Here is a 25104-nt window from a genome sequence, read left to right on the forward strand (position 1 = left end):
AAACTAAAACAAAAAAAACCCATTCACAGTGTAAGATTAAAAATAGCAGTGAAAGTCTCAGAATGAACAATCTGCTAGATTTTAAATTTTTTGGAAGCTGTCAGTTAACTGATACTCCCTTAAACATTGATAAATACAGACTGAGAAAAGAAAAGCTTTGCTATTTGATTAGCAGATTGCATTTCTCCTCCAGGCCAAACATAAAAGTCTGATATATTTTAGGGGACTCCAGAAGTATATCACAGTATAGCCACATTCACGTGGCTTTTTTAAAAGGTGACTATAGATGCCAAGGGCCAGAAGAGAAGGCAAACAAATGGAAGGGGTGAATAGGTGCTGTAGGCAGAAAGGCCTGTGTGCAGACCTGATGTTGTCATTGGCCAGCTCTAGGGTTGGTAGCTTTAGGGATTCAACACTTGATCAAAGTCTTAGTAACTTCTACCCTATAAAATGGGAAAACAATAGTACTGTGAACATAGTGTGTGCATAATGCCTAACATTGGCTTGATAAATGACCAGTATTATTATGACCATTGTTGCTATTATTACTAGTTTTCTTAAGAAGACCCTCAGAGATGCTTTGCTCTCTTCTCCCGCTCACTTGAACCTGCTAGGAGCATTCACCCTCCATCTCTGGGTTGTAGGTGAAGCATTATAGTCCTCTCCTCCCTCCCTGCCCTGGATCCCTGGCTTTGGGGTCCCAGAGGCCTCAGAACTGAGTCTGTGGTTTATCCTTTGGCAACACCACTCTCCCCTTTGTTTTCCCCAAAGACAATCCCCATGGTCTTGATTCAAAAATGATTTTATTACTTAATTCTAGGAAGAGTAGATATCACTGCAAACATAAGCCATGGGGGGAGGGACACTTTTGAGATGCCTACACTGTTCTCACAGCTGTGATCTGAGGTCTGTAGATGCCACACAGAGATGGAACAGGAGACTATTTATAAAGTGCCCAGGACAGTGTCTGGCACATGGCAAATGCTCAATAAATAGAGCTTCCCCTTCTCTGGTCATGTTTGCCCCAGACCAATGTCCCCACCACATACACAAGCCTCTCTGTATGGAGGTCTCGTCTCAGGGCTGAGATTGGGGTCCACGGGCTTTCGTTTCTTTCCTAAGACCTGGTATTCTGCTTCACATCTTCACTGTCGTCTCTCTGTGGGAGTAATGCTGCTTCCCTCCCTCCTTCCTCTCTCCCATCCTTCCTGTCTGCCATTGTTTTTCTTTATCATTTTCTCTATTTTTATTGAGCTCTTTCTTTTCTTCTTTTTCCTTTTTCTCTCCTTTCCTCCATACTAACCTCCTCCTTCCCTCCTTTTCTTTCTCAGTTGCTTTCTCTTGCTGTTTTAATCTTTTAATTTTTTTCCTTTTTCTCTGTTCCCTCTTCTTTACACTCTCTCATTTCTACCCTTTCTTCTTTCAATATCTAACATAGCAAGATTTTGTGCTAATAAACAGGGAAAGATAAAAATCAAATGTCATGTCATAAAGGAATCTCAGGTGCCTAGAAGAAGGTGGAAGACCTAGAGGGAAACTGATGAGAAAGAAGGGCAGGGCCCAAAGGACAGCCTCCTGCAAGTCTCACTGGGCCCAGGCTTGCCCAGATCTCTTCCACTCCTTGTCTCGAAGCTTTGCCCGCTGGATTTTCCCCGTGACAGTCTTGGGCAGGTCCGAGACAAACTCCATCTGTTGGGAAACACCAGTCCAGGGTGGGCTATCTGTGACTCCAATGGCATTGCACTTTTCAGAGGACCTGCTCTAGGGTGAGGAGATCTTGAAGCTGGAGGCTCCCAGTGAGTGAGGACAGAGCCTGCAGCACTCCCAGGTCATCCCCCTAGACAGAAAGAAGTTTCAGAAGGTGGTCTGGGACAAGGCCTAGAAAAGAATGGGTGGAATGGGGCATAAAGGTACAGTCAACTGGCCTCTGACATATCCTAGGACTGCAGAGAAGCAGTGTGATGAATACAATGTGACAGAGCAGTCAGACCCCTGAGCTTTGGCATCAGTCTCTCTCACTCCAGTCTCCCCTCGACCACTTACTTGGCTTTGGACAGATCACTTGGCTTTTCTGAGACTCAGTTTCCCCACTGAGCGAACTGGAGGATAAAAACAATTTTGCTGGGTTGCTATGAGGACAGATTGAGATTATGCCAGCTAAATTCTTGGCGTGGGGTAAATACTCAAATATATTAGCTGTGAGCCAGAGCAGTCATTGCCCCCTTTCCCCTAGCAGAAGCTAGGGTCTCCGTCTGTAGATGGGGGAATGAGACAGGGACCATAGACTTAGACAGAGTAGGGTGAGGGTCTGGGGGTGGGGGAAAGCAAGATAATCCATTGTGAGATTTCCTTTGACCTGCTGGGGGGCCCAGCTTACTTTTCTGACTTTACCCAGGAGCAGCTTTTCTTCCTCCAGCCCTAATCAAGTGATTTGCAACCTGGGCAATTTAACAAGCAAGCCCAAAACAATGTAGTAAAAATAGGAAAGATTCCATCTTGAAGATAGGATTGCATTTTGAAACCCAATTAGTTAAAAAGTAAGTTTCTAACCTACTCTTTTATAAACAGACAATAACTCAGCCCACCACGGGAGCAAAGCAGGCAGTCTTGAATGATATGCTCCCATGCCAGGAAGCTGCTATCCTGGGAGGAAATCAGAGCAGTAAATTTCTTGTAAATAACCCAGAAGACTAATAAGAAACTTAATGTCTCTTCAAAGATAAACATTTTGGAACCACCTAGCAGGTGTGCAACTCAACCTCCTATAAATCCCTTAGACAAGACACCACTCTGGAATACCACCCTGGTCCCCTCCTGGCATAAGCCAGGAGCTCTGTCCTCTTGCTTTATCTCTAAATAAAAGCCTCTCACTTGCTCTCCAAAAAAAATATGTATGTCTATTAGCTGTGGTTATCAATCTGGACTAGAGACATAGACATCTAAGACTTAGGAAATCTGGTTTTTAATTCCATCTCCACCATCTCCTGTTGTTGTCCTTGGCAGAGGTATAAAACCTCCTCACTTTTCTCACCTGCACAAAGGAAGTGTTTAACTTCAAGATTCCCTCCATCCCTACTATCCTTGAGTCCTGACATGGATTTAGGAACAAATGAAGACAATCCATGGAGGCTTCCCATTATATGATGCAGCCTGCCAGACCATTGGTCTAGGAGTCATATTGCCTTGGGTTAAAAAACAATAACAATAGGGATACTGATATGGAACTGGTATCTTCTTAGCACTTGATGCGCGAATCTTCCATAAGACAAGACTTTGTTGAGGAAGGAGTTTGTTAAAAATCACAGTGGCATAGAGCAGGGGGTTGGCAAACATAGCCTACAGGTGAATCCAGCCCTCCTCCTGTTTTTATAAATGAAATTTGATTGAAATAGCCACACATCCCATTTGCAATTGTCTCTGGGTGCTCAGCACTACAAGGGTAGGGTTGAGTAGTTGCAAGCAAGACAGTATGGACTAAAATACAGACTGTTTGGCCCTTGTGGGGTAAAGAGAGGGTGGAAGGAAGTCACAGGGGACTCCCAGGTTTAATGCTAAGAAGGAAGGTACTCTGCGTATCAAGAAGGGCATGCTCTCTGGAAGGAGGCAGCAGAAGCTGCTGCCCAGGGCATTCTAGAGGAGAGACTTGTAAGAAGAGACACATCTGTTGAGTAATAACTGTCATGTGTGATCAGACCCCTCCACTGGATCCTCTCAAATAATCACTTACAATTCAAAACTCACAGTATGCTTGGTGTGATTGAATTCCTAGAAATGTGAGTTACTCCCTGTTTACAGCCAGGTATGGTTGGACAGAAGTGTGGGTTAAACTCCATTTGTGGCTAGGGTCCTACCAAACTGCTGCCAGCTTTTGGGGAATTACAACCTAGAATATGGCCAGTGTGAGGAATGTTCCAATGAGATGAAGTCGTTTAAGAAGTTCACTTAAAAGCAGAGTCTTCAAAATTCCAAAACAGCTTCATTAAAAGTTTCACTGCAAAATGCTAATGAGGAATTAAAGATATGAGGTACCTGAAACAAAAGATACTAAGACTGATAGAAGTCCTAGTGCTTCCCTCCATCCTCCTTTGAGTACTCATTCTAGTAGTCCTGTGAATTATCTTTCCACTTCAAAAAGACTGTACAACTGACTGTAAACAAAAGGCCACCAAGTTAATGGCCTTATAGACACTCCCACTTGGTCCTCTCCCATTGTTGATTAAACTGAGGGATTTTCTAGCAAAGTACTATATTATTCCCTTAAACAGCTAAGTAGATAATAGAGGGTTTCCTGGAAAAACTGACAGAAACCAGCAGAGGTGAAAATTCTTACCAGATCAGCTCTTCTGAATCTCCATTTGTAGAGCCCAGTCCAAGAGAGGAAAATACAATTTCACATTGCCCCTTCCTTTCCAAATCCAGACCCGTGGTTATTGATCCTTTCTCGCCCAGACAGCTATTGCTTTCATTCTTGTCTTATGTCCTAAGAACTGGGCTGGGCTCTCTGCCTGCCTGGGACATGCAGGGTGTTGGCTCTTTCTTCGGTCTGTCTTTGGGAGTGGTTCTGGATCCTGGGAAGACAGCATCCTTTGCATCCTCTTTGGGAATGCCTCTTAAGCCCAAGGAGGACTATCCAATACTGCTGAAAATATTTACTGTTTGTCCTGGCTGAAAACTGACAAGATATTTAAAAGAATTTTTTAAAGTAGCTCTGCAGTCAAAGAGTTGGCCAGATTAGGAACTAATATTCAGAACCTGATAGGAATTTTTTTAAAAGGCCTTCTCCCCTAAGTTAACATTAGAATTGTATATCCAAAGAATTATATATAGTTGGATAGCTGGATGAACCTATGAGGTAAATGTAAATTACAACTCGATTCTTTAAGGAATTGAGATCAATTGTCCTAATCTTACAAATACTTACAAAACTAGAAATGTAGCTCTAGAGACAGTTCAAATTCCACCCATTCCTTTTCAACAATCCCCAAACCTCCCATATTTATCTCAAAAGGTTTGTAACCTCTCCAGGAATTCTTAGCTTGAGCACCCCTAATTCCTAAGACTGACAGAAAATAAAAAAAGAAAAAGAAGCCTTGTGAAAACACAAATGGCTATAAAAGTGCCCTTGCCCAAAATCTAGCTCACAGCTTCCAGAAGGGTGTCGTTGAGGACAAATGCAAATCTGAAGTGTCTTCTCCACAAATATTAGTAGATAAACTTTAGCCAGATAAGCAGGTGATCGTAACTTATTCCATCTGCCAGAAAAAGTTTGAATCCAACTGTTCCTTTCTAAACTGGTGGGTTTTACATTATCATACCCATTTCATGGCTAAAAAAATTTAAGCAATAAGGTGGTCTCTCTCTGTGTCCATCTGTATGTTCATGTATTGTAGATGGGTGGTATTTTCTACCTCCAGATGTTATTGCCAAAACCAGTTTGTGAAGAGTTCTACTTAAGTGACTTAAAAAGAAGTGGTTATCAATTAAACATTTTGAAATCTGAGAAATATAATAGAAATTAACCCAAATGTATTTCAAGGTCATTTGAGCCTGGATAATTTTTGGTAAATAAAAAAGCTAGTTTAAGTTTGTTGGTTTAACTAAAATTGACAAGTCCGAGTTATCAATATTAAATATATTTTTATTTTACCTAGCTTTACTAATCAAATAAGTTCATGTTATCTCTGCTACAGAATTTATCAACAAGAAAAATGGCCGACTTTCTCTAATGTTTAATAAAGTTTTTGTAGGTAATCTAAACAAAATTATAAGACAAGTAAATTAAATAGGTGTAAGATAAAGTGTAATAATGAACTCTTTCCAGCAATATTTATGTCAACTTGAACAGTTTTCCAAATCTCTTTGGTAGCTTCCATCCTTAGAATTTTGCAGCTAAGTTAAGTAATGGTATTCATTGAATATCTAGATTATTCCCAATAAGATAGAATACTGAAATATTAATTACTGAACAGAATGATCTACTTTTAGCTTCATATTACAGAGAAACTAAAACTTATTTGGATGTGTTAGGGCTGCACTGAAAAATTGAAAATGGCAGTTATTTGCTTCTAGAAATTCTGAAATATATTCATAAATTTGCAAATCTAAGGAATACTGTTATGACAGTTCACAATTGTTTATTAGTCTTCACTAGAAAGTACTGGAGGCTTCTAAAGGTTAAGGATTCTAATGTAATTAGAGGCACTAGAAATAATAAGAGAAACAGTTCTGTATACAAGAAAAGTAGCATGTATACTTTTGATAAAAGAAGGCATAATGAATGGAAAGACATTTTTGTTACAGGAAAAGAAGGTAAATTTGTCCTAAGTAAAACTGGTTACAGGAAAACTTAGGACAAAATCTAAATGTGAAAAAAAGAGTTGTAGAAGATACATGGAAAAGGAATCTTTGAAAAATAATTTTAATGTGTGGTCAGACTGGCTAAGATGAAAATGAGTTTACTTAAGAATAAATTTCAGTATCCAAGTACACCAGTGTAAGATTAGAATTTGTCTTGTTTCTCTGTTTAAAGGACATAGTTTTCTAGATTATGGGTCTGTTCTTAAAAGAAATTATAAACAAAGATTTTTATCTGTAATTAATCTGTCTAAATAAAAAGATTCTATATTTTGTCTGTATGGGGTCTTTGATTTCTTAAGACAACAGAATCTTTTCAAAATTTAAAGAGCTAAGTTCTGCTAGCAACTATGTAAGTTGATGTCTTTAACTGTTGCTTGGGTTAAATAGACAACTAAGTATTGTTTCCCAGTGACCTACAATCCTATTTCATCAAATGTTTTAAAACCTGTTTTTGATATTTGGTATAAATTTACCAAATTGAAATTCTAAATGAAGTCTTTTTTGACCTGGAAGAAATGAGCATTCCAAAGGATTTGTTAAACTAATTAGGCTTATCTGACATGATAAATTACATGGGAATTATTGTCAAATAAGAAGTAATACCGAACTTTATGTTGTATTTGTGTAGGTATGTAAGTGTCCTAGAAATTATATAAAATTATCTTACCTTCTGAAACTGCTCTCTTCAAAACTGAAGCTCACACTAAAAGAACTGAACCTGAGTAGCAGGGAACTGCCCCAGGTGACTTTTATACAAAGGTGGCAGCAACAAAAATCTATAAAGATTGTGACACATGTGGATAAAGCACATCCTGCTTCTGTAAAAAACAAAATGACTCCTTGTTGACAGACTTTTGCCATCCTGATGTCCTTGCAACATGACAACAGTCTATTCCTGAATCAGAGAAATTAAGATCGGTAGAAATGGTCATAAATTAATCAAACAGCCAGGTCTCTGGGAAACCCAGGACTGTTCCTCAGTTCTTCCCAATGCCCTGGCAAATCCCAACCCCACTTTTTGTGTTTTACATTCCTTCACCCACCATGGTGCATTGAAGATGATCCAGATTATGAATCAACATTGGCAGGGAGACTTCTACAAAGCCGCACAAACAGCCTACCAGTAATGCCTGACCTGTCAGGTCTACAATCCTGTAAGAACTATATTTTATTCCTAGAGGCCTCAGAATTCCTCCCTCTGAACTCTCTGAACACCTACAGCTGGACTTCATTCAACTGACACCACACCATGGATTATCGACATGTTCTTATTGCATGTGTTTTTTGGATGGGTTAAAGCCGCCTCCTGTCGCAAGGCTGATGCCCTTACAATGGCAAAGAAATTGTGTTTGAAGACATCTTTCCCCCTTGGGGTACACCTTCTATAATCTCCAGTGATTGAGGCACCCACATCACTGGGCAAATCATACAAACCTTAATGAAAACCTTGGAATGATCACTGTCCATATTCCCCCCAATCATCAGGCAAGGTAGGAAAAATGAGATATTCAAACTGAAAATCTCTAAATTTACTAAAACTACTAGACTAGACTTTCCTGACCTAAGGGACTTCGGTCTTGCTGATTGTTTGCGATATCCTCCTTTGAAATCATAAAGGAGACGTGTGCAGGGGCCAGTCCCCAGAAGATCAGTGTCTAATGGCGTACAAGTTTCTTCTGACATCTTGTTGTCTCATGCTGGTTTGGCCAGTAACTCTTTGTTTTTAATATCTTATGCTACAGCCTGTCATCAACAGCTTAAAAGAAGGCTTTTTGGACTCCAGTTCAAAGAATCCTTGTGGTCACAGTCTGGAGCCTGGTGGTTGGGTGTTCTGGAAACACCGTCAGAGAAGAATAGCCTTCAAACCTCATTGGAAAGGATTTCCTCAGTTGAATTTTGTTTAACACAAGTGTGAGAATCCCAGTGCAGAGAGTAGGAATATAGGCCAGTATTAGCTGGCACTTGTTCCCCTGGGAGCTAAAGATTGAGGCTGATGTTCAGGCAGTAGCTGAACTGATTGTGGACTTTCTTGGTTATTGCCAGGCCAGACCTCTGGGGTTAGCAGCCTCATCCACAGCCTAAAGAAGAGAAATACAGGGGAGAATCATCTCTCCTTCCTCAAGTCCGGGGAGCATGGGAGCCCAGAGGCCTCACCTTCCTCGGGTACTTGAATGGGGCCGTCACCGACTTCACGTGTTGCTGTAGCTCCTTGGTCAGCTGGTCCTTGTCATGGGACAGGAACTGTGGGGCCAGGACCACAAATGCCTTCACCACCTGCAGTGAGGATAGAGGCCAGGAGGAAAGGGAGCAGAGTGTGTCTAGAGTGTGTCTGCATCTCCTGGGATAATGCAGAATCAACACTCTGACTTCCACCACAGCCGTCACCTGTACATCCCCTCAGTGGCTCCCCCAGACACCCGGGGCAAGGGGAAGGGAGAAACCGGGCTAATCATGGCCGGCGTTCCAACTCTCTCAGGTGGCTTATTGGATAGGCAGGTAGTTTATAGACAGAGAGCAGGCTCTCCTCATATCCCAGGGACAACAGAGACTGATGGAAGAAATGAGTTATAGGTGAAGAGAGAGAAGGAAAGACTGGGACCGTAAACCTATGTGATTTATGGGGCCACCCAAAATACAATTTGTGCATCTATAAAATGGTGATCTAGTTGTCATACTTAATTCACGGGAAATAAAATGAAATCCTATACAGCATGGCTTAGCTCAGCACTTGGAACACACAGGGTTTTCTCCATAGATGATCCCCTTTGGGCCTCACTTGCCTGTGATATCCGAGGGTGATACATCCCATACTTGACAGAGATATGATATTGCTCAACATGCACCCTGCAGAGATGTACTCAGCCGCAGACCCACACCACACCTCTGCACCTTAACCCTCATCAACATGTGCACCAGGCTGTGTTAGTCCCCATCTGAGGCTATTTCTATAACCCTGGCATTGTAAGTGTCTTTCTTCTCAGTATTCTCACTGTAAACCCCATGGCTCAGGGGTTCTATCTCTTGGCTCAAGTCCCTTCTCTGCTCTGGTCAGGGATCAGATTCTGATTCAATTGCCAACCAGTAGATGGAATCAGATTCCCTGCAGGCCCATAATAATAGACTTTATATGGTGCTTGCTACGTACCAGGCCTTTTCTAAACACTTTACAAATATTAGCACATTTACTCTTTAAAACAGCTCCTCATCTTACAGCAGCTGAAGCTCAGAGATGCTAAGTAACTTGCTATAGGTCACACAGCAAGTAGGCAACAGAGCCAAGATTTGGATCCAGGTTGTCCACCCACCCTGCTATATGTACTTGTTTCCCAAGACTGCCCCCCATTCTCACTGGCTGCTGCTCCCACATCACCTCTCCTTGGACGGGATCCGGGCTGCTGATTACAGCGGTCTCGACTACAGCGGGGTGCTCCATCAGTGCATTCTCCACCTCCAAGGGCCCAATCTGATATCTGAAGAAGACCCTGTCCATCAGAGAAGATACCCAACCTCTAGGCCAGCCCAAAAGTCTAGAACCAGCCAGAATAAAGATCCAGATAACTCCTCCCAGCCCAGAAACAAGCTCACCCACTGGAGTTAATGATATCATCTGCCCGCCCCAAGAACTGGAAATATCCGTCTTCATCCTTGAGTCCTCGGTCTCCCAAGACCCAAAAATCTCCTCGAATGTTGGCTGCTGTCTTCTCCATATTGTCCTGTTGGCCACAGAAAGACATAGTCACTGTCAAAGCCTAAATCCTCTGCCCCAAGGCTTCCATGAACACATGGTGGATTGTTCATTTTACAACTTGTACAACTACACATGGGGGGCTGCCCTGAACCCGCCAATCTCAGGCCCCAGATAGGACTGGAACTTCCCCTTTATTCAGTTATTCCACGCAGGGTCTCTCACCTACTCCCCAGGGTCCAGTCTGACGGATAATATTCACCTCTGCTCTAGGGCATTTTCTCCGACTGACTCCACCTTCACTTCAGTCATCAACCTAACCCTTGCTCCACATGACACCATTCAGGGATGCAAAGGTTGATTGGACATTTCTCTTGGGTCTCTTGTTAGATTTGAAAGCTCTAGAGATATACCAGCAGGGCCCCAGGGCCCTGCCCAATGTTTCTACCATGGTCAGGTGCCTCTACTAGCCAAGACATTTATTCATGAGCAGTGAGAAGGCTTGAGGTTTGCCCCATGTCAGTGCATCCTTCTATCTTGTTCAGGTGTTGGGGTGTGAGCTCCCAACTGGATGTTAAGTCACTGGATCACAAGGTAGCACAGGGATTCGTAGCCCAGCACCTTGATTTGGAAAACAGGGGTACTGATGATGAGAGAGATCAAGAGGCTTGACCAGACCAGACAACCATTACAGAAGACAGAGCTGACACCAGGAGCCAAATCTCTGGACCCCCAGCCTGACTTTCTCCTGTCACCTTGCAGCCCCTGCCAGCATGACCTCCATGACCTACCCCTCCAAGTCTGTTTTCTTGTCAGTAAAGTAGGGGGAATCCAATGCCTTAGGCACCTCACTGGCATGTGCAAAAAGAGTGAGGCAGCACACAGGAAATGCTTGGGGAGGAGCAATGTGGCCATGCCCTCGTTTCTGAGGCTCGCTTTCCTTCATCTGCATAACTGGAATGAGAATGTGGATCTATAGCGATTCTTTTATTCTACATGCTTATATAGCACTGTTCTAATTGTTTCAAATACTAATGCCTCTAGTTGTCTGAAATAATGCTATGAGATGTTGTAATACACATTTTACAGGTGAGGAAACTGAGGCATGAGAGATCAGTTAACCTGCCCAAGATCATCAGTCGGTAGTGGAGTGGGGTTTCTCAAGCAACTTGGGCCCAAGGACTTCAGGGGATGGTTGGAAAGGATTAAGTGAGTTTAATGTATGTGAAGCACTTGAGGACAGTGCTTACCGTGCAGTAAGCAGCACCGTTTCTATAAGCATTTATCATTTAATTTATTACTTAATCATCTTGGTGTCATAAGGTTTGCATTTGAGGTCTTCCCTGCTGACTGTTCAACAGTAGTGGGCTTGGATGGGTCTTGTAAATCTCTAACTTCACCAGCCTCACCAGTTAGACTGGAGGATCATTTATTTCAAATGTTCCAAAGTCTGAAGATTGGGATGCTCCCAGCTATGCAGTGAAGTGTCCACGTAGGGTGTTGAGCATGGCTCTGAAGGAGATCAATGGCATAGAGCAGGGGGGTGATACCCAGGGAGGGGCAGGGCTGCCCTTGGGAGGCTGCTGCTATATACAGTTCAAGGGCAGTAAGCTTTTTAGCATAAAACAGTTGTTGGTGATGGAAAAGGGAAACTAGAAAAAGATAACTCTTCAAAGAGGAGCTTAGTAATGGGTTAAGGGTGGCAGCGGCGAATGCATAGTTTTTCCTCTTGGTAAAGTGCCCTTTCTTGGAGACCAGACAGCCCTTGTCCCCATGTCCTGCCAATGCCTCTTGCGGGTACATAACTTCGGGATCCCCCCCTCATTCCTCTCAGAGTCCGGGATCCTCACAGGAGACGGAGGGGGAGCAGCATGGGTTCCTCACCACGTAGCCAGAGCAGATGCCTACAGGCCTGATGGGTTTGACCCTGATGGCCAAGTCTCCCTCTGCACCGGGGGGCAGGACATTGCCCTCACCATCTATGACCTGGAGGAAAAGTAGACGGGAAGAAATGATCTGCACAATAGGAGGTGGCTTGAATGGCAGCATGGAAGAGCTGGGTTGACAGAAACGAAGACCCCCCTGCTCCCAGAGTGACTGAAAACAAGAACCAGATACCAAGGGGAGCCAAGAATTTTAAAACCAGATTGCTAATCCATCTGCCTGGGATGGTTTAGGGGAAGCCCCTTACGGAGACTGGACCACATGTGTTTGGGAAGATTCTTCTGGCTTTAGGAGCTCAGTAAATATAATAGCCTCTCATATCTTTGAGGGCCATGGATTTGGACATCAGATAGATGAAAACTCAAATTATGCCTCTGCTACCTGATTAGTTGACTTCGAGCTAACTTAAGCTCTACATCTCAGTGCCTTCATCTATGAAACAGAGATAATAACAGCTTATTTCACAGGATTGTATGAGAATGAAGTAAGATACTAAAAAAAGGTACTAAAAATATTACACAGTTGGGGGGTTGAAGGAGCAGGCAATTACACATAACACTAAATAGAGTATAAATTGTTACACTTTAGGTCTATAGACCTATATGTGTAACCATAGATACATATACATAAATTTCATTTCTTGGAATTTAGCCCAAAAACATAATAAAAGAGAAAAAATTCAGCTGCAGCATATTCTTGTAGTGTTGTTTTTACTAGTGAAAATTTTGGAAATCACCCATTGACCAACAAAAGGTGTAAAGAGTGGGAGAGCCATACTACTTACTACTGTGAGCCATTAAAGGTCATGTTTCACAGAGGCATTAATTGACCTGGAAAACCGGTCACCAGGACTGTTCAGTGATTAAAGTAAGTTACAAAATGGTATGTCAAAATGCACCTTATTTTTGTTTTAAAAATGCATACATTTATATAGCTAGTTAATTTGCTAGCTATTCAAAGTGGTTTTCTCTGGGTAAGAATATAAATGGCTTTCTCTTTTCTTTCCTCCCTCCCTCCTTTCTTGAGTATTATTTTAATATCTTTGCTTTCAGATATTTTTTCCCCAATGAATAGTATAATAACAAATTACTAAAAAACTCATGTTTTTTTAACCTCCCTTCTCAGTTCCCCTAACGAACCTGCACATCATAATGGGGAATTGCAGTTCCCAGGTAGCCAGGTTTGATTTTCATTGTCTTGGAAACTTTGCAAATGAGTCCCTGTGAAAGGCAGTAGACAGATTGGCAAATTTTAGGAGGAGTCATAAGATCACAGAAAAGAAAAATATCCAACAGTATAGGTCCCAACATAGTCCTGACGTTGCCTCTCGGTGGTGGCTCCAGCCCCCCACCCCACCCCGCCCCTGTTTCCCTGGCTTCCCTGGCTCTCTCTTTACTGGAACCACCAAACTGGGGGGCTGTACTAAGCTGGAAAGCAATGTGCTCAATGTGACTGAGCACTCTCCAGGCAAGATTAACTAGCAACCACATTATAAACTCTTCAGAGGGAGACTTACATTAAAAAGGGACCTCAGATACCAAAAGTCCTTTAAAACAGTATGGGATGAAGTTGCCTCCCTTAAGAAGGCCAGCCAGCTCTGCATCTGACATGAATCCTACACAGATACTTTGCTGGTGTCTGAAGGAGCCACTAAACATGGCTTCCTTGGGGAAAGCCTGCCACGATTCCATTGCCCTCACTTTTGTTTGCAAAGTTACAGCGCTGCCATGAGCCGTCTCAGGAGTTCTGCTAGGGGGACCCATCAGCCAAAGAAGGATGTAGAGTAAAGAGTGGAGAGGAGGCGGCCAGAAATGCTGAGGGCCACAAGTAAGAGGTAGCGGGAAAAGGAGGTGGGGAAAAGTACTGCCAGGTTGTTCGAATAAGCAGCACAATATAGAGCAATGCAAATCCACACTGTGTCCCAAGAGTTCCAAGATGTCTCAGCAGGTGAGGTGGAGGTCTCTGTGGATTCTTTTTTCCCCATTCCTCACTTCAGTCTGAGCAGCTCAGTATGGTGTCTGGCACATTTGATAAATCCAGATCTCTGCTAAAATACTACCCCATGACAGAGGACTTACCCGACCACCATATCTGAAATACCAGCCCCTCATCCCACATCACCCCTTCTCACCTGTTCCATTGTTCTCCCCTGAACTTCCCACCATGGTGCCATGTCATGTGTTTGTTAGTTTATGCCTTTCTCCCCACTCCTACTAGAATGTAATCTCCATGAGAGCAGGAACTTTGCCTGTTTGATTTCTGCAGAATTGTCAATACCTATCCCATTGAGGTGCTCAATAAATATTAATTGATAAGTGCATGATAAATGGTGGCTCGTATTTTATTGTCAGAGAGACTTTTGAAGCCCACCAGTCCCACCAGCTATTCCCTAGGAGCAGGTACCGTTTCTGTCTGGCCATAGAATTCTCGAATGTCCAGTCCCGTATGGGCCCTCCAGCTCTTCAGAATGTCTGGACGGAGGGTCTCCCCTCCACTGAAGCAGTTCTGTAGATGTGGGAACTTGTAACTGAAGAGAAGAGAGGTAAGTGTTCCTCCTGGAACCAAACTCTGCCCAGGCCTAGAGCTGGATTCTGGGTGCTTTGATGATGAGCTTGGCCTCATAGGGCAACCCACACTTGAAGGGTTAGGTAGATGAGCATATGTGTATGTGGGGAATGCAGAAGAACGGGCCAGCAGACCCAGAAGCTCTTACCGACCCCAAGGCCCCGTCACCTGGAAATGTCCTGCTGTAGCAACGTCTGGTAAATGATGGGTGGGGCTACCATGTTGTTGATTGGGTAGCTGGACAGCACCTGGAGAGAGAGAGCCGGCTGAGACACGGACTAGCAGGTCAGATGCCCAACTGACCAGTATGCACAGTAGTCACAAGCTTGGGTTATGGAATTTGCTATGTCTAGTTCAAACCAAGTGAGTCCCAATTCTCATGTACCCTCAAGCCAAAAATGGCAGAGAAATGACTACTATCATTATGAAGAAAAGTCCAGGACATCTTGGAATATGTTTCTGGATTAATCTGGAACACTTTTGTCAAACCCTGGCTAACTGTTCCTTCCAATTTAATGACTTGCCCCCATAAACACACCTCTAGAATTATATAAACCCCAGCCAACAAGGGAAGGAGATCAGCCACTGTTGCAAATTGGCTGTGTGGTCTTACTAAAGTCACTTAACCTCCTGGGACTTGTCTCATAAGAGATTAATTCCAGCACTATTTTCCTGAAAATATTTTTGGGACATAATTCAGGTAGAAAAGTGCTTTGAAAAGTTAGAAACGCCTACAGACAACTTAGAAGTGCTACGAAAACTAGCCAGTACTGAATACTTGCCAGACCCTATGCTATCTCCTTTACTTCTCACAATAGCCTCATGGAGTTTGTATTTCCACCATTTTACAGAAGGAAAAACTATAATCAGAGGGCTAAGTAACTTGCCCAAGGTCACACAACCAGCAGGTGGTAGAACCAGAATTTGCAGTCTGTACTCTTAACTGCTATGTTAATACCACCTCTATCCCATGCTTTGCTTTGTGCATAATGTATTACACAGAAAATATGATTAACATTATCATATCATGTGATTATTTCCACCAAGTGTTCTTGATGAACTGGAATGAGCTATTGACAATCATCCCATTTTGCTTATTGCTTTGCCTTACAGGAAGCTCAGCATGCAATTACCTACTTATTTGCTGTACTTCTCCTTACTCTCCTTTGTCTCCTCCTGCCCCCACACCTCCACCCTATATTTTCCTACTAGGCCTTATAATTTTACATCTGTTCTCATGTTGTTTTTTTCTATTTGTGACATTTAACAAAAGTCACTTAAAATCGTTTTTGGAAAGAGAAAGAGGAAGAGGTTGTTTAAAACAGAGAATGACAGAATCAATTGAAAAGAATCTCCCAAGAGAATTCAGACTGTGCCTGACCTTTTGACCTTAAAGGTTGCCATTCATGCCTTAGTTTGTTCCTGGGGTCTCTGCCTCCAGCCAAACAGAAGCCTGGGTAGGGCATCAACTGCTACAGATTTCCTGGAGGCCCCAGGATGTCAAATAGCCCTACACCCTAACACAAATAGAATCCAAATAGGGTGTGCCTCTGCAAGCAAAGTGAGCCCATTTCCTTCACTTTGTTGCTCCAGGGTCATATAACTGATGGATTTTATTTAATGGCTGCCTCATCAAGTTCCACAGAAAAAAGTTCTGTTTATTTTTCAAAATTCCTCATAGATGATAGTACCAAATTGGAAACAATCCTTATGTCCATCAGCCATAAGATAGAAAAAGAAATAGTGATAGGTCCATAGAATGGAACACTATACAGCAATTGAAAAGAACCAGCTTCTAATACGTGTAAGAATACGGACATACTCAGGGAATATATTGAATGAAAGAAGCCAAACAAGGCACACAAGATTACACTTTTCATGAGTCCACCTATATCAAGTTCAAGAAGAGGCAACACTAATCAATGGTGATCAAGTCAAAGGAATGATTAACTTACGGGTATGGACAATGGCAGGGAGGGGTGTGGGCACTTTCTGCCATGATGGGAATGTTTTGTGTCTTGATCTGGTGGTGGTTGCATGGGTGTTTGTTGTGGACTGAATGTTGTGCCCCCCACCCCACCCCCAGTCCTTATATTGAAGCCCTAACTCCCCACATGATGGCATTTGGAGGTAAAGCCTTTGGGAGGCAATTAGGTTCAGATGAGGTCATGAGGGTGGATCCTCTATGATAGGATTAGTACCCTTTTAGGAAGAGGAAGAAATACCAGAATCTTCTCTCTCCATCATATGAGGACATAGCAAGAAGGTAGCTATCTATGAGCCAGGAAGAGAGTTCTCACCAGAACCTCATGGCGCTGGTACCCTGATCTCAGACTCTCAGCTTCCAGAACTTTGAGAAATAAGTGTCTGCTGTTTAAACCACCCAGTCTATGGTATTTTGTTCTATCAACCCAAGTTGACTAGTGAAGTATCTAACATAGGTAAATTATTTTCAAGTTGTACATTTAAGATGATTGCACTCTACACACACAAATATACATGACATCATACCTGATACGCCCTGCCTTTCTTCTATACTTGGCTCACCACCATCTATCTGCTACTTGACACCAGAGCAAGAGCTCATTAAATGTATGTTTAGTGAATAAGTGACCTACAATTCCAGTCTCCTAAATATATTCCTTTTATTTGTGTATGGGTCTGTCTCTTTCCCTGGACCATTAGCTGTAAGAGGGCAGGGACCATTACCACCTTGCTTACCAAATACTGTCCATCTATATGACTGGGTTAGTAAAAATTAGATGAATTGAAACAAACTGCAAGAAACTGGAATGTGCAAACCTTGGGCTCACTCTCTCTGGGTGCAAACTGGATCCTCTCTTACCTTTAGAATGACTGCTGGGTCAAACTTTGGCAAGAGGTGGACAAATGTGCATGCTCCTGATATCCAAGGTTGCAGAAATGAGGTCAAGATGTTCAATATCCAAGCTGTGTCTGATATGGTCCATATTATGTCAGAGGCTCGCAGGTCTACCCATGCACTGAGAACACAGAGGAAACACATGCATATTAATTTGAGTTTGTGCTGGGGTGAGTGGAGCATGAGTGTATGTGTAAGTGTGGGTAGAGGTAGGTGGGCATGCACACTGAGTGTGTCTATATATGTAGGAGTGTAAGTCTAAGCAGGCAGGGGGAAGGAGAGTTGTTCTAATCACACATCCTTTTTCAAGATGGGGTGAGTATTCAGAAGGTGTGACCCCAGCTGACATGACTTAACAGATCACCTGGTCTCACTGTCTATTAGCCCCAGAATTCAGCGCAGTTTTGGCATGTGGTTACCACCCAGGAGATGTTTATTAACAAATGACATCTAAGTGAATATTCTAACAACTGGCCTTCCTAAGGTCAAGTTTGGTGGCATAGACCTTTGGTTCTCTTTTCTCCAAGAATCGTGAATTGCCTAAGTAGTATACTTGAGTTGCCTAAGTACACCCTGCTCTTGTACAGGGTGAAACTTGTTCCCTTTCTCTCTTCTTCTCTCTTCAGGCCAGAGTAAAAGGTATCAAGCCTGTCTTAAAGCAAACAGGACTTGGGCCAGACAAGCAGAACTTTCTTCTGCCTGGGAATCACCAGAGTATATGCCCCACCTGAAGATGACTGATACTTTCAGCTCTGGAGAGAAACTGAGTCCCAGCCTGGGGGTCATAGCCTATTAAGACCAAATTTTGGGGAATTTAATATCTTACTTACATTTCAATGACTTATCTCTCCCCCTTTAAGAAACAGCATTTTACTATAGCTCTTCTATTTAATAATTTAATTTTCTGATACCATAGGTTCACAGGTGGGATGTTTAAGCTTTTGAGGTTTTTGCATTAAAATACTTTTTTCCAGTTCGAATAGTAAAATTAGAATTAGCACAGTGAACAGCCTCTCCTGAAAAAGACCCTGAAGATCTCTTGTTATTGTTACATGGCAACCTTGGCACAGTATTTTCTGATTCCATTGATGGGCTGATGGGGAGGGGAAGGAAGCTGAATTAGGACAGCTAAGACCTGAAAATTCTGCGATCTCAGTTCATCTGATTAGTCCAACTACAGCTTCCACCTCCATGAATTTGAAAAGTAACTTCATGCTGACAAATATACCCTCTTGGAATGTGCATAGCATCAAAGCACATTACCAGCACCCCAAAGGACAAAACATAGATCTGTTGGGGGGAAAATGCATATACACCTGTGCTAATCATTCACCCTAGTAGACACATGGCTCAAAGCACTGAAGGGGTTCCGAGATGCCATGTTATCTGAAACAGAAATGTCCCACGGAAGGTCACAGGACACCCAGCTTGCTCAGCCATGCTCTCTCTCTTGCCCCATCCCAAAACTGTATTGGAGCTCAGGGCCCGGCAATGCAGCGCCCTGTAGAGAGAAAGGGCCCTTCTTACCCAGCTTCCATCTTGGCCTTGATGCCCAGGCTTGAGTGGGAGTGCTCCACCATCTTGGGAAGGCCGGTGGCCCCACTCGTGAAGTAGATGGCAGCTGCTTCTTGGCTTCCACTCTTCACACAGCGGTGCGCAGTCGACGCTTCTCTGACCGAGACACATACTATCACCTCAGATCTGCCCGGCCACCTGACGTCCCGAGGTGACCTGCGGATCATCTCTTCCTACTGGCCCCCATGCGGACAAGGGCAGGTAGGTCCACTTCAGGGGGGGCTTCTGAACGGTCAAGATCTCTGGATTCTGAGTCCGACTTGGGCTTGGAAACCACTCAGGTTCGGCACTTTGTTAACTGTGTGACTTTACATTATTTATTTAACTCCTCTGAGTCTCACTTTTCATTTCTGTGAAATGGGATCATTAATACCCTCCTCAGTGTTAACTGAGGGAGTTAACTGAAACACAGAGGAAATGAAAACCTCAATAAACATTAACCTGATTGTTGCCTGGAACCCTAGCAGGATACCAGGTGAACAGAGGTGCTCAATGAGTTTGAGTTTTCCCTGTACACCCGCTTTTATTTCCTGGAAGCACCTGCCTGCCTCTCAGTTCTTGATTTTGAGTCTCTCAGAGCAGGTCTCAGGTGGCCTACTTCCCTGACAGTTTTCTTAAAGACCATGACATCAGAAAAACTGTTTGTTCTCCCAGGGGCTTCCTAAGGTATGTATCTCTAGTAGAGGAGTTCCAGGCACATGAAAGGGAAACTCGTTCATCCAGCCTTGTTATCCATGCTAGAAAAGCACAGAGTCCTCTGCTTCGAGAAACCTACCTTGGGATACAGCGGGTGGGAAGAGGAGCCTAGAAACTCGGATATCAGCCTTCTCTTGTGTTTTACATCATACGCCCTTGGCCACACCTCTGATTCTAGCCATGGTTGCAGTGAACAGTCTGGGTGAGTTTCAACCCACTTGATGTTACTTCTGATGTGGACTGCAAGTGATTTATGTCACACCCCAGGGCTTCTGTTGCCATGACGGCATTGGACTCTGAGCCTGCTGTGCCTGCATGCACGTGCAGCCCAGAAGTATGGGGCAGATGGCTTGCCCTGGCGCGACCCTCCACCAGTGGGGTCAGGTGTGGATGGCTTAATGCTTGCCAATCCCTGAGTGAACAATCCCAAGAGGCATTCTGTGGGCTCCTCAGAAGGTCCCTGAAGATCAAGCCCCACTCATCCCCTGCCATGACTTGATAATGTACTCTTGCATTAGCTTGTCCTGCTTCCCTGCTGTACTCTCCCCTGGGCCACACAGTGCTCCCTGGGCCTCTCAAATTATCCCACTTTTTGTGAAAATCCAAGCTAAGACATGCAGATACTCACTGTAGTAGTGTTTTGAAGTCCAGCCACCCATCCCGGCTTTTCCCAGACACCAGTAGCTTTGTTTTCAGAGAAGGGCAGTCAGGTGCCACAGTGTCCACTTCCTGGGCCACTTCATCCCCAGCCAAGATGGCCCTGGCCTTAGTCACCTGCAGCCTATGGAGAATGTCTTTGGCTTTCATCTGGACAGTCCCAGGCATGAAGACGAGGCCTGGAGAAGCCAGATGTTAGAGAGCCCTGGAAGGGAGGGTGGCTTTCTTCCCTAGAAAAACCTCATGTGAACAGCCAGTGGGGAGGCAAGGGAGGGGAGGGCGAGGGAGGGGTGACCAAAGAGGAGTATCAGTAACAAGGGACCGAAGATTCGAGAGTGATTTGAACACAGATTTCCCCCAGGCTGTCAGTGCTGTAAGGGATCTACCAAGACTAAGGAAAGGAATTGAGTTGTCTAATGTTACACCACTGACAGCCTGAGGCCAATACAACCACCTACCCTCCATGTTCATAAAATGATTGTGCTACTCAGTTCATCCGTGGTTTCCTGTCCCTACTGGCTAAGGATCCAGAATCCTTCTCACAGCCCCCATGGTTTTGCCAGTAGCACCTGCCCACCTTTCCAGGCTCCTTTGCCGTGTCCTTGCTGCTGGGGCTGCAGGTACACAAACACCCTCCCAGGTCTCCTCATCATTTTCAGGCTTCCCTCCTCTGTGCTGTTTCCTCTGCTGGGAGCACTCCTCTTTGCCTCCTCTGCTGGACAAACCCTACATAGCTTTCAGATCTCAGCCCAAATATCACTCCCACTGAGACTTCTGTGACCGCCTCAGATCAGCCAGCTCCTTTTATAGTGGCGCTTGGCAAGCTTTTTCTGCAAAGGGCCAAGTAATGACTATCTTAGGCTTTGTGGGCTGGATGTTCTCTGTCCCGACTATCAAATTTGCCATTATAGTGCAAAAGCAGCCACTGACAATCTGTAAATAGGGCATGGCTGGGTTGCAATAAAACTATTTACAAAAGCAAGCTGTGGGCCAGATTTGGCTCATATATCCTAGTTTGCCAACTATTTTTTTTATAGGTTCTTCTAGAATTCTCATGCCACTCAGCGAAATTCTGGTTAAATAATTATGTGTGCAATTCATCATTTAATAGCTGTCTTCAAAGATCTGGAAGTCCCATGAGTAGGCAGACCACATTTTGTTTACTCTGTATTAGCAACCTTAGCATAGTGCTTGGCACAGTTTGCTTAAATAATGGGAACAAGGGTTGCATTTCCCTGTGAGAAGGTACAGTATCCTCTCTAGAGGGGACATCTATTAGGAGGGGTGGCTGCATTTCTCTGCCATCAGTTTCCTTCACAAGAGAGACAGTGCCCAGGTCAGGTGGTCAGTTACCCAATTACCAACCTGCTCGCATGCAGCCCAGGGTTACCAGCCACCACTCAGGCACTTGGGGTAGCATCACTGCCACGTGGTCTCCACGCTGCAGGCCACACACCCCTGAAAGGACATTAGCCGCCTTCTGGCTAAGTTCATTCAGCTGGCTGAAGCTCCACTTCACTTCAACCCCATCGCCGCTCACCCACCACAGGGCTGGGCCTGGGGATCGCTTGCCAGCCTGAAGAAAACAGAAGGCACACTGATTAGTGTAGGCTGGTACACAGCATGTCAAATAAATTCCCCAGCTTGGAGTTGCCACATCAATGCTTAGGAGACTTTTTTGATTTCTATATGCTCTTAAGTTTTAAAAACCCCAAAGACTTTTTCTTTATATAGGTTCTATCAATCAGTATTTACTATCTTAGGAAATGAACCATCACAGTGTGACTCCCTTTGAGTGCCATTCTTTTAACTCTATGCTGGCAAATCCACCTCCTTCCTTATCGCAGCCAGGATGAATCCTTCCATCCTCCAGAAAGGTGCACAGAACTTCAAGAGAAGGCAATGGGGGATCAGCATGGATGGCATGGAACTGCACGAGCCCAGGGCAGGATCCACATCACTCTCTCTCTGATGTCCCATGTTGGGTCCTTTTGATAATTCCTGCTCAGTGGCCATTCTGCTTACACACCCCAAATGACAAGGACACATAACTTTCTGAGAAGACTGATTCAGTCTCCAGTTGGTGCCAATTTTCTCTTATTAAACCCAAATCCACTTTGTCCATGACCCCAGCCCACTAGTCCACTAGTCCTTGCTTTACCCTGGGAGGTCACAACAGAGCACTCCAGGGAAGATAACCATCTCCCTCATAGCTCATCATAGTATCTGACACGTACGTGTGGGATAAATACTTGTTGAATGAATAAATGAATTTATAAACTCAGCAAAATTGTCCAGCTTTGTGCCTCTTCTCCACCCCATTACCTTCTCCATGCTAGCCCAGTGATCCATCACATCACTAGCAAAGTTAAACTTGGCAGGAACTTCCTGACGGCCCCACTGCAGGGATGCCAGGTGCTTGGTGTGAAGGTGGGCAGTGCTTCGTGACATCTGAGTGCCCCGCAAGATGCAAACCCTCTGGAGCTTCCGCAGCCCATGCATGGTCAGAGCTGTAAGGGAAGAATGCAGAGGTGAGCCTGTCCTATGTAGACTGCTCTACAAGCCATCAGCTGCCTAAGGAGATACATCCAGCCTTACAGGGTTCTTCTGGAGAGGAATCTTTGGTGGTAACGAGTGAACTGGCACTCAGCATCCAGTTCTTTTTCCTTCTGCTATGCTAGAAGCAAAACACCCAGCCTAGAGCTTCACTCTCCAGCCCTTCTGATGGTTTTGTGAACACTCCATTCCAAGCAATAGGTCCCTTTGCCCTTAAAATACAGTGGGGTGGTAGGCTGCATCATTCCCAACAATTGGCCACCCCTCCTGTAGGGGGATTATATGTTTCCACTCATTTTTACGTGACTTGCCCTGGACATCCTAGGGAAGAGTGTGTATCCACCTCTTACTGACTTTGGCTTGCTCGTGTGATGTGCTCTGGTCAATGAGATGTGAGTGGATGTGTCCACGGTTGGCCAGCAACTCTTGCATTTCTGTCCTCTGTCATGAGAGCAGCACATCCCAGATGGGTGCTCTGCCTTTAACCTGGGTCCCAGAATGGTAATGCATCTGGAGCCGAGCTGAGCCCAGGGCAGCCACAGCCAACCCTCAGATCTGTGGAAAAAAATATGTATGGTTATAAGCACTTGAGCTGTTCAGGATGTTTAGTTAATATAGTAAATGCTGACTAATAAAAGTAGCATGTATTTCCTCCAACTGAAGCTCAGATATCTTAAACCCTATGCACCCAGCACACAACACCTAACATACAGAATCATTTTAGACATTATAACTGCCTTAATTATTATTTCCAGCCAGGTGTTGGCTCCAGAGAAAGTAGTTCCAAGGCTGTGTGGGATGGTCTCTGAGTCCCAGCATGTGCATCTTGATGGGGCCTGAGGGGGATGAAGAGTATAAGTCTAATGAACTCTGATTCAAGGAATCCAGCCAGGAGCCTGCTAACTGGATGGATTCCCACCCTGTTAACTGGGCAGCAGCAGCCAGAATCCCCAAAGCTTCTGATATCTGTGGTGCCTCCTCTCCTATTTTTCAAAAGATCAAGAAGTAAAGATTTCTTTACTACCTCCTTGGCAGGAATATTTATTGCCTTTGTACCTGTGGGTCCCTCTCTCCATCCACAGCTGGCTCTTTCTTATTTTATGGGCCTCACCTCAGAGAGGTCTTTCCCCAGACCACTACCCAACCCCCGACCCCATCTGACCGCCCAAGGCCCAGCCATCCCAGCCCTTCCCTTTTGCTACACTAAAGACACCTGATCCTTTACATTGCCCTGCCTCCTCACTGAGACTTGGCTTCTCTTTTGAGGCCCCTAAGGGATTACAGACTGCTTTTTCCTGGGCATTTACATTTTCCTCGAAATCCTCGACTGGTTAATGCCATGATGAGGCATAATCCTATCATCCATTCCTTGTAACGGTGCTCACCTGCCAAGTTTTTTCAGGAACCCTCTCTGGGGATCTCTTGGTCCAGCCTCCTCCTCCAGAACCCCTTGCAGCTGGGAGGGATGCACAACTAATCTAGCAGACAGCTCCAGAGTCCCTGTAGCTTTCAAGGAGGGCACAGCTAATCATTAACCACGGAGCCTTCCTGGGGCTATGTCAGTCCTCCTTGCTGTGTTTGTGGGTTGCACAGCCCCATGGCCTTGTGGGGGCAGCAGGAATTGTTCTTTTAATCTAGGGAGTAAAAAGGAGATTTAAGTACAGGACCCCCAGCAAGTCCTTGCTCCAACCCAGAGAGGGAGAGAGAAAGAGCTGCCATGATACACATTCGCTCACTCTGTCTCTTTTGAATGCTTCTCTCATCTCCTTTATCCACTTTCACTCCATATGTGATCTCGTCTATGACTTGGACCCCAACTCTCTTGCCACTGACCTCCACATGCACCTCTCCAGCCTGGATTCTCTCCTGCATCCTAACCTGCTTGACTTCTCCCCTTGGATGTCTTTTAAGCTTGTCATACGTACTGTGCCCAAAGCTGAATCCAATAGTCCCTCTTTGCTAATCATCCCACCCCAACTACCACCCCGTCCATCTTGGTGACTGTTAGCTCTTACACAGCTCTGTTTGGATCACAGTAACAGAAAAAAAATGACCTTTCCAGATCGTCCACAGGATGAGGTCAAAGTCTGTACTGGAACAATAACTTGCTTAAGGTCACATGGCAAGTCAGTCCCAGATCCAGGCCTGGAATCTGAACCTCCCAGAATGGTTCACGCCCATGTGCTGC

At 44.4% G+C, this 25104-nt stretch overlaps 2 protein-coding genes across 7 annotated transcripts in view; both read right to left on the reverse strand.

Moving 5' to 3' along the window:
- The window catches only part of ACSM1 (acyl-CoA synthetase medium chain family member 1), a 41036-nt gene extending 33902 nt beyond the window's left edge, over positions 1-7134 (reverse strand). Inside the window, exon 1 of the mRNA XM_036992593.2 lies at positions 7025-7134. The gene's annotated coding sequence lies outside the window, so the exon portion shown is untranslated. The remainder of the gene's footprint in view (positions 1-7024) is intronic.
- Positions 785-24460, reverse strand: LOC108386682 (acyl-coenzyme A synthetase ACSM2B, mitochondrial). Of its 6 annotated transcripts, none has more exons than XM_017644680.3 (15): positions 24302-24460; positions 23260-23471; positions 22686-22870; positions 21726-21936; positions 20332-20539; positions 18960-19103; positions 17397-17553; positions 14720-14799; positions 14390-14513; positions 13126-13206; positions 11927-12028; positions 9943-10070; positions 9728-9827; positions 8512-8631; positions 785-1689 (listed from the first exon to the last, which is right to left on the reverse strand). In XM_017644680.3, the coding sequence occupies exons 2-15, from the start codon at positions 23375-23377 to the stop codon at positions 1585-1587; spliced, it is 1863 nt and encodes a 620-aa protein (XP_017500169.2). In that variant the 5' UTR covers positions 23378-23471; positions 24302-24460; the 3' UTR covers positions 785-1584. The 6 variants fall into 6 exon arrangements, with proteins under 6 accessions (XP_017500169.2, XP_017500168.2, XP_017500172.2 ...); XM_017644679.3 differs by having other exon boundaries at positions 9728-9839; XM_017644681.3 differs by lacking the exon at positions 785-1689 and adding an exon at positions 1728-1837 and having other exon boundaries at positions 9728-9839.
- Between the last annotated feature and the right edge of the window lie 644 nt (positions 24461-25104).

Source organism: Manis javanica, chromosome 10, assembly GCF_040802235.1.
Source record: "Manis javanica isolate MJ-LG chromosome 10, MJ_LKY, whole genome shotgun sequence".
Lineage (NCBI taxonomy): Eukaryota > Metazoa > Chordata > Mammalia > Pholidota > Manidae > Manis > Manis javanica.